Consider the following 10,154-nt stretch of genomic DNA (forward strand, 5'->3'; position numbering starts at 1 on the left):
GCCATGAGGGTGCTGAAGTTTCTCACAAAACGATGGTAGAAAGTGGCTAACCCGTGGAAACTACGGATCTCTCCTATAGTCTTTGCGGTAGGCCATTCTACAATCGCACGGACTTTGGCGGGATCCGTCTTAGCTCCATCAGACGACACGATAAAACCCAAAAATAGAGCACTTGACGTCATAAACTCACACTTTTTTTAATTGACATACAACTTCTCCCTCCTTAAAATCTCTAGGACCTGACGCAAATCACTCAAATGATCAGACAAAGAAGAACTATAAATCAAAATGTCATCAAAATATACAACGACAAACTTCCCTGTACAAGGACGCAACGCTTGGGTCATCATGTTCATGAAAGTACTCGGGGCATTTGACAACCCGAATGGCATGACTAACCACTCATACAATCCATCACGTGTCTTGAATGTCGTCTTCCACTCATCCCCCTCTCGGATATGGATTTAGTTGTACCCACTCTTTAAATCAATTTTGGAAAAAATAGAGGCACCGGCCAACATATCAAACATGTCATCCAACCGAGGAATGGAAAAACGATACTTAATAGTGATGTGATTGATCGCTCTACAGTCGATACACATTCGCATGGACCCATCTTTCTTAGGAGTGAGTAGGGCAAGCACTGCGCAAGAGGTGACACTCTCACGAATAAAACCCTTTTGTAGTAACTCTTGCACCGGCCTCAACAACTCAGCGAGTCAGCGTGCTCGGATGGGTTCATGTGATAGGCGAGGAGGTTAGGCAAACTCGACCCCGAGACAAAATCAATGGCATGTTGCACCACCCTCATCGAAGGTAGGAGATCAGGAAGGTCGTCTGGCATAATGTCGCGAAACTCCTCAACAAAGGGCGCGATGTCGGCGAGAACGGGCAACGACGTACTCATAGACGGCTTAACCACCAGGGCATAACAATAACCATCCTCCCTACAGCGGCTCAAGAAAGACCGGTATGATAGGCCCGCGAGCCGGGGAACTCGCTCAGGCTTATCCACAGTGGGAAAACATGTTTCCTTGATAGGGAGAAGGATTATTTTATGACCCTTAAAATTAAATGAGTACGTGTTCCTGCGGCCATCGTGAATGGTCTTGCGATCAAATTGTCAGGAACGTCCCAAAAGAATATGACACGCACTCATAGGGGCTACATCACACCACACCTCATCATGGTAATGCTCCCCCAAAGAGAACCGAATGAGACAACGCTCAAACCCAATGACCTGCACGGACAGTCATCAAAAGACTATTATTCCTTCTAAGTGTGCCAGCTACCTTGTTCAGAGTACCTGATTGATGGCGAATAGTGAAGGTGTACTGTTGTAAAAAGTTGACCCACTTAACATGTCTAGCACTCAACTTCTTTTGACTATTCAAGTACTTCAATGCCTCATGATCCGTGTACAAGACGACCTCCTTATAAATGAGATAATGTTTCCAATGACAAAAGGCTTGTACAATGGCGTAGAACTCGACATCATAAGTGGAGTACTGGCACCTTGCCTGAGTCAGCTTTTCACTATAGAAAACAATGGGCCTGCGGTTCTGACTTAAGACGGCACCAATTCTCACTTTAGAGGTGTCGCACTCAACCTCAAAGACTGCGCTAAAATCAGAAAGGGCTAGGACGGGGGCACTCGTCATTTTCTCTTTGATGAGCATGAAGGCCTTTTCTGCGGCAGGCATCCAATGGAAACTAGTACCGTTTAAGCACTATGTGATAAGGGCCATGAGGGTGCTGAAGTTTCTCACAAAACGATGGTAGAAAGTGTCTAACCCATGGAAACTACGGATCTCTCCTATAGTCTTTGCGGTAGGCCATTCTACAATCGCACGGACTTTGGCGGGATCCGTCTTAGCTCCATCAGACGACACGATAAAACCCAAAAATAGAGCACTTGACGTCATAAACTCACACTTTTTTGAATTGACATACAACTTCTCCCTCCTTAAAATCTCTAGGACCTGACGCAAATCACTCAAATGATCAGACAAAGAAGAACTATAAATCAAAATGTCATCAAAATATACAACGACAAACTTCCTTGTACAAGGACGCAACGCTTGGGTCATCATGTTCATGAAAGTACTCGGGCATTTGACAACCCGAATGGCATGACTAACCACTCATACAATCCATCACGTGTCTTGAATGTCGTCTTCCACTCATCCCCCTCTCGGATATGGATTTAGTGGTACCCACTCTTTAAATCAATTTTGGAAAAAATAGAGGCACCGGCCAACATATCAAACATGTCATCCAACCGAGGAATGGAAAAACGATACTTAATAGTGATGTGATTGATCGCTCTACTGTCGATACACATTCGCATGGACCCATCTTTCTTAAGAGTGAGCAGGGCAAGCACTGTGCAAGAGGTGACACTCTCACGAATAAAACCCTTTTGTAGTAACTCTTGCACCTGCCTCAACAACTCAGCGAGTCAGCGTGCTCGGATGGGTTCATGTGATAGGCGAGGAGGTTAGGCAAACTCGACCCCGAGACAAAATCAATGGCATGTTGCACCACCCTCATCGAAGGTAGGCCATCAGGAAGGTCGTCTGGCATAATGTCGCGAAACTCCTCAACAAAGGGCGCGATGTCGGCGAGAACGGGCAACGACGTACTCATAGACGGCTTAACCACCAGGGCATAACAATAACCATCCTCCCTGCAGCGGCTCAAGAAAGACCGGTATGATAGGCCCGCGAGCCGGGGAACTCGCTCAGGCTTATCCACAGTGGGAAAACATGTTTCCTTGATAGGGAGAAGGATTATTTTATGACCCTTAAAATTAAATGAGTACGTGTTCCTGCGGCCATCGTGAATGGTCTTGCGATCAAATTGTCAGGAACGTCCCAAAAGAATATGACACGCACTCATAGGGGTTACATCACACCACACCTCATCGTGGTAATGCTCCCCCATAGAGAACCGAATGAGACAACGCTGGGTGATGGGCACCTCGTTTCCCCTCTTGAACCATGCCATCTTGTATGGTTGGGACAATTTCTCCATTTTTTGGTTCAGGGTGGACACAACACTCTTGGAAACCATATTCTCACAAGACCCAGTATCAATGATAACATCGCACGCATGCCCCCCACAGTTGCACCGGGTCTTAAAAATGTTATTCTGCAACCGTCTTGCAGCGGTCGACTCTCGGGGTACGGTCAAAACATGACGGATGGACAACAAATTTTCGACGTTACTGTCGAACTCTACGACTTCCTTCTCATTCTCTCCCTCAACCGACGATTCGCTCTCACTATCGGATGCGGACTCAACAATACCCTCGATGAAATGGGCGTTCTTGTTCACGATGGGGCACTTGGACGCTATGTGTCCTAACTCGTGACACCTAAAACAACGGATGGTTGACTCACTAGGTTTGGACTTGGACCTGGTATGGTAGGCTAGTTCGGACCGGTTAAACTTGCTAGAGTCTGCTCTTGGGGTAAAGTTTGAATCTTCCTTCCTTGGGGAGCTCGCTCCCCTGGTTGGGAAACTCGACTTGGGTCGACTGGACTGGTCACTCTGGGAGACTCTATACTCCTGCCTCCTTTTCAATTTTTCCTCCACATTCATTGCATAACTGCAAACCGGATCCAATGACTCGACTGTGACACAACTGAAATCATCAGAAATAGCGGGACAAAAACTAGAAATATACCTCGTGACATGCTGGCGGGCGGTCTCCTCGATCTGCACTCACAGGGATAGACGATGAAACTCAACAGTGTATTCCGCCACAGTACGGGTGCCTTGACCTTGTAGGCTCTCTCGGAATGGTCTGAAGGCACAAACTTGGACTGCATCTCTTCCCATGTCTGCACACGCTCTTGCCTCTGCCGTTCCCTCGACCTTTGCAGCTTAACCCACCATGTCTACGCTAGGCCCCTCAATCGAGTGGACACTAGAGAGACACGACGGTACTCAGCCATAGTGTGGTAGTCGAAGAAAAACTGCACGACGTAGGCCCAGTCGAAGAACTGCTCGGTGTTGAATCGTCCTGTAAACTCTGGAAGGTCCAGCTTCACCCCGTAGGTGCTCATTCCAGGGTGCTTTGGATGGCGCTCTTTGTTGACGAGGTTCTACCATTCCAACAGGGTGCTCATTCCAGAAGGCTTCATCGTCCATCATGGCAGTGTCATTTTCGTCACGGTATTGCTCGACTGCAGGCTGGTGTTGGCGAACTCCCATGACGTGTGGTCGGCGCTCAGGCCGCACCGATCCCTGCTGAATCTGCCTCAGTCTGGCCCGCCCGTGGGTGGGAGCCATCTGCGGCCGGCATTAAGGCACCGGTATAACAGGAGGTACTACTAAAGGTGGAAGGGTTGGTCGGTTCATAGGTTCTAGGTTGGTGGGAATGGGATAATATGGGTTCGGGTTATGGGTTGGGTCAAGGTAGAGGTAGTGTGTCGGGTAGGGTACCGGGTTATGTATCGGGGGCGGGTTAACAGATTGGGTCTGGTATGGGTATTGGGTTTGGTTGGTGTAATACTGGGATGATTCACCCGATTGGATCTGGATCGGGTCAAGTCCTAAATTATTCGTCGAACCCAGAATGGAGTAGGTAGGATCAGGGATCGAGTTGTGGTGCAAAAAGGCCTGGTTAGAACTCGATCCTTGATCCATAACAAGATGGGTCTGGTTTTGACCAGGCTCAAATTCAAACTAGAGCTCTGTCTGGGTTCGATATAGGTTTGGGTCGGTATTGGATCTATTTTGGGGCTCAAGACTAGGTGGGTGGGTCTAATTCGGGGTGAACCGCGAACCGAACCCAACTGGGTAGGTCGGGTATGGGGGTTCAAGACTCGGACCCACTCCTTGGAACCCAAAGGATGGTCCTCGAGATCCGGATCTGGGTCCCGTTGTCACAAACTCCGGTTCGGACCCATCCACAGGGATCCCCCTGCTTCCGCTCGCGGGTGTACTGCCACAGGGCCTCCACGCACGGGCTCAGAAGGGAATGGGAGTTCCTTCTCGGGTCGGACTGACGAACCCGGGCCTGCAGCAGGGTCCAGCGTGACGTTGGGGTCCTGCAGACCAGGCCCGGCCTGCGACACAGCCACCGTGGCTCGAGGCCAGGGCTGTAGCGCACCCGAGACGTGGGGGGCTCCTGTCGTGATACCCTGGTTCGGCTGGAAGGTACTGGTTGTGTGATTCACAGCCGCTACCGATTCTGGATGGAGAAAGGGTACCAGATGCAAAATGGTGGCGCGAACAGAATGAGGGTGTGTCGGCTGGATTGATTCCGCGAGTATTGCATTTACACGATCGGTTGCGCCGTCATCCAGCTATGCTCCCATTCTTTGCATTGACGTCGCGTGTTGCTCCACCGGCAACTTAAGGGCGACAATCCGGCCTTCGATCCCGTCCATACATTTTGACATGTCGGCTACGTCTTTGCTTACGCGTAGCAGATTTTCTTGGATCTTGGTCATCATGTCTATCATCCGCATCATCGGATCCTCATTGTCGGTTTCCTCCCGCTCTTTCCCGCTCGTAGGATCGTTCCTCGCTTCTTGCGCCATACCGTTGACCAAGAAGGAGGACTGGTGCTCTGATACCACTTAATGCAGTGTGGGGATCAGCTTCAAACGTACTCGATTTCAGAAGATGATGGCACAGCTCCCACGGTCGTACGAAGTACAGAAAACCAAAAGAATAATCATTGTAAAATAGCGGTGCTTGCTTTATTTCCTTAAAGTGACAATAGAATGACACTAATGAAAGGGAAATAACAATGAAGGAAACTAGAGTCCAAAGGAAAACTGGAGAAAAAAAATATCAAAGGTGGCTGCTGATACTTCAATCACGTCTACCCACGCAACCCTAGAATAGGGTATTTAAAGAATGCAAGTGGACCCGGGTCTCGAGTCTGGTCCTGGACCTGAGACGTCTTCACTCTGCTGATGGATCTGGGACGCACTGGGCCTTCCCTCGTCTGGAGTAGGTACGAAGGGTCACGTCCCTGCGTCGAAGCACGTTGCCAGCGATCAGATCCAACTCCTGGGTCCGATCGTCCATCCCCTTTGGGTCGGGTTCCTTGGTTGTGCCTGGGTCACGCGGTACAGGCCCGATCCGGTCCTGCTCTGCATCAGCTACGATGGTACAGTACCACCATAGAAGCACCCAAAATTAAAAAGTACAAAAAAGGAAAAAGAGTAACATTCTATTTGTCAAGAAATACTTTTAGAAGGTCTTATCATATCAACATATGTTTCCACCACTCCACAAATTATACATACCTTCTGTTCAGACACTCAAGACCTACCCATGAATTTGGGAATGGTGCTAGCATGTTCATATAGCTTATTTATGTACTCGTACATAGTATTCTATGTTCATTAAGAGAATTATGTTAATTTACCTATCTATTTATTTTTATTCATAAAAGATACAAGTGCCTTTGGCCCTTATGCATTTGTATATTTAAATAGAAGTCCAAAGAAGTGAATATGGTATCCAAATGATGATAGATGTGTAGAAAACATGTCCGATCACTCTCCTTCTTCCAAGCATGGGATAACCACAAGGAGTTGCGGGTTTTTTTTCCACTACCAATTGGGGCCCTCGCTTCACCACCTGCATGGGGATGGTCTACAGGATTCATAACCACTCTTCTATGCACAAAAAACAGGCCGATTTGGTAGATTGGTTCAATTACTCGTGGAGCTAAATTCTCAATGGTATGTGTCAATGGAATATCTTCCCAGCCTCCGATTTCCATGTAAAGGATGTGGCAGATCTTCCTCCAAGTCATACACACCTCTTTCATTGAATAAGGCTTTCCACAAATTGAAAGTGCATCATACTCCATAAATATGATATTTATCTAGTATGATATATGGTATATATGACAAAGATGGAGTGTTGGAGCACTCCTATTGATCAATATTGTGGACACTTGTTCATTCTAATTAAATCAAACCTATGGTCCACTCTCTTGTTCACGATTCACTTTCATGATCGAGCCAAGTAGGATTTATATCAATGCGTAATATCTACTAATGCACATTGATGTTGATCTCACCACCCCCTAACTACCTTGATTCGTGTTCCAGAGAAGAAAAGGATAGATTACATGTTTCAAATGACAGACAATACGTAAAGGTTTCCTCATTAAGAGGGAAATACTCAATAATGTAACACTATGCAAAATGAAACCTGATAATAAAAAATACTAGAGTTGTTTACCATATTGCAGCTCCTGAACCAGAGCCAATATCTAAAGCCCTCTTAGGAGAAAAGTCCACCAGTCTCCGAGACACCTACATGAATCAGAATAGTTAGTGCAACTTTCAAGCCTAGAAAGTTCAAAGATATTAAAAAGTAGCAACCCATAATATACAAAATGATAAAATGTTCCAAATCAAACAAGCATACATTTTAATATATGACCTACGCACCCACATATTCAGACAAAGTGGATGAGCTGGCACAAACACAGAATCCCAATTTACCCACTTTTCTGGATAGGTGGAATATGCCCAAAAGATACATCTAGATGTCATCCAAACTTCAGAGTTCACTCAATTTTGAATTTCCCACTTCTAATAGAGACATAACAGCATCAAAATATCTCGTGATTCCACTGATATTAAAGAATTTCCTGCACTTTCAGCTTTCCCACTAGTAATGGAAATTTTGAAAGACCAGAACATTCTAATATTAGTTGGCACCCAGTATACTGATCAAACCAAGGCACAATTCACTTCAATTTTTCTATTTCTAGTAAATGACTGTCAAATCTAAAACAGATGATACTGCCTGCAGTCCAATAATTGTGAAGTACACACAAATAAGATAATTTTAATTAGTTCAAGAGTATCATGGTGTTTCCATCATTCAATACAACAGTTTCATAAGGGTCTCATTCCCTAGAATGAAAAACTACGTGAAAAAATGCATTAGAAGGTACATAATAGGATTATATACCATAAGTAACATCATTACATTACAAGCACAGCCAACATCCTGCAGTATACCAAGCATCATAAAACCTTTTTTAATTGGGAGAGAGAGAGCATCATAAGCCTTGCTTTACCATTTTCCACTCTCATTGTATAATTTCTATATTTCCAAGGCTTATATCCAAACCCCATAACATAAAATGTATTTAAAGAGGGACACCATGATCAAGTACTTATCTTTATAGTTGATCATCTAACAACAACAATTACAAAATCGATCAAAACAAGCCACAAAAATAAAACTAAAAAATGGAAATCAAGGAAAAAGCTTAATCATCTCTAACATGTGAATTCACACCCTCACCCAACGTCGAACTACCCATAACCTAGATCACTCTCAAAACAAATTCACAAACGGATAGTGGGCATCTCCTTCCAAACATCAAACAAGGCACGCAAACTTAAAAACCCATACCAAGCAAGCTCCCCTTCCTCCGACAAAATATCAATGGCAAGACATGAAAAGAAAAACAAACGCCATGTTGGATTTGTACCTCTCTCAGCACTCTGTAACACGCGCAATAGACTGCGGGCATCCGGGCGGCGACATACGCGGCGGTCTCGTTGTCGGTATACTTGAGGCCTATATCCCCATACTCGCTCTTGATCTTCCAACGTTTGGAGTGCTGGCTGGACGCCATGAGAGGGTCCTCGACGAGCTCGCGCGACGCCGCGGAGCTGATCTGGACATTGGCGTTCTTGATCTTGTTGAAGGATTCTGCCAACCTGAGTACCTTCCTCTTCATGTGGTCCTGCTCCTGTTCTGGGGGATCCCCATCTCCAAAAATCACGAAAACGATACCACCACCCAAGAGAAAAGGAAAGAAAGGGAGGGGATGTGGGGGTTTACCTTGAAGGAACTTCCTGATGGCTCTGCGGAGGCGGTGAGGGACGAGGTGGAGTCCAAGAGACTGCCTCGAGGCAGAACGAAGCGAGTCGGCCGTCCAGACCTTCGCGGCAGTCTCCGGAACTAACGAAGACGCCATCTTCTTTCTTCTTCTTCTTCTTAAAGCTTTGGTTCGGAGTTCAGGGAACGGTGAGCAACAAAGCAAGCATCGCAAGATGAGAAGAGTACTATTTGTACCACTTGCTTTATTATGGTTGGAGTATGTAAGGTTGGGCATGCCCACATCTTTACCAAAACCCGATCCGTTACGTACCTGGGTCGGCCAAGCCCAGGGCGTCCTGATGAGCTTGAGTTATTTATTAATTTTTAATAATATAAAAATTTTAAAATTAAACTTTTATTTTTTACCTAATTAGTTGCATGTAAACTTGCTATTTATTAATTATTATTATTCACTAATTAAAAATTAAGTTTTTGTGTCTATCATGTAGGTTTGGGCCTCCCGGCCCTCTTCATAATGGCCCGTTGGGCCAATGGCCCGAGTGGGCTTCTCTTCAAACCCGAGCTCCTTAAGAACCGGGCCGGCCTCGTCAACTGCCCGGCCCAATGCCCACCCCTACTCGCATGAAGGTGGGCTCACTATGACTATTTTTCTTCATCGTTAAAAAAAATATATATATAGTAATTGTGGGAGTGGTTGGTTTAGTAACACCGTATTGAGCATAAAATGGCAATTAAACGATCGTTAAATTCTCATGGTGCATTAGACATTTTTCATTAACTCCTGTTTTTATCTGCAAATTATCAGCAAAATAGTTATATTAAAGTAATAGAATATGAGTAAAAGGAATTAAAAAACAAAATATGTAATGAAATATCAATGCCATTTTTATCTCTTAGACAAACATCAGGGTAAATTTGCAAATGTTTCAAAATGAAGTTTTGGTTGTTGAAAACGGATGACAAATTATCACAATATGTTTGTTTTTCAAAAATACATATGTGTGTATGAAAATATTTTAAAAAAATAAAAAGTTTTTATTGTCTTATACCACGATGAAAATGCATTTTTTCAGAATAGGTGATACTTTGAAAATATTGCTTAATTTCTTGGGTTTTATCGGCCTTTGGAAAGTGGGAACGTCACTAACTGAATCGCAAATATTTTCAAAATGATAAAAGTATAATTGTGACAGCGCGCTAGGGATGCCCATTGGGTCCTGATTGAGTTGGATCCATCATCAACCTGAATCCGTTTGTTTGGCTCCAGTTCCTGCATCCAATGTGAATTAGATACGACTTGAACAGAT

The 10,154-nt window shown here is 45.0% G+C and overlaps 1 protein-coding gene across 2 annotated transcripts in view; it reads right to left on the reverse strand.

The window, feature by feature from the left end:
- Positions 1–8,984, reverse strand: part of LOC149845942 (uncharacterized) — a 29,201-nt gene extending 20,217 nt beyond the window's left edge. The window contains exons 1-3 of one of the 2 annotated variants that reach the window (XM_089997805.1): positions 8,848–8,984; positions 8,492–8,755; positions 7,222–7,295 (exon numbers count right to left, since the gene is read on the reverse strand). In XM_089997805.1, coding sequence (XP_089853931.1) covers positions 7,222–7,295; positions 8,492–8,743 — 326 coding nt within the window. In that variant the 5' untranslated portion in view covers positions 8,744–8,755; positions 8,848–8,984. Of the gene's footprint in view, positions 1–7,221; positions 7,296–8,491; positions 8,761–8,847 lie in introns of both variants that reach the window. The other variant, XM_089997804.1, reaches the window with a different exon arrangement.
- Positions 8,985–10,154: the final 1,170 nt, after the last annotated feature.

This window comes from Nuphar pumila, chromosome 2 (genome assembly GCF_984573655.1).
Source record: "Nuphar pumila chromosome 2, dmNupPumi1.hap1.1, whole genome shotgun sequence".
NCBI classification, from domain to species: Eukaryota; Viridiplantae; Streptophyta; class Magnoliopsida; order Nymphaeales; family Nymphaeaceae; genus Nuphar; species Nuphar pumila.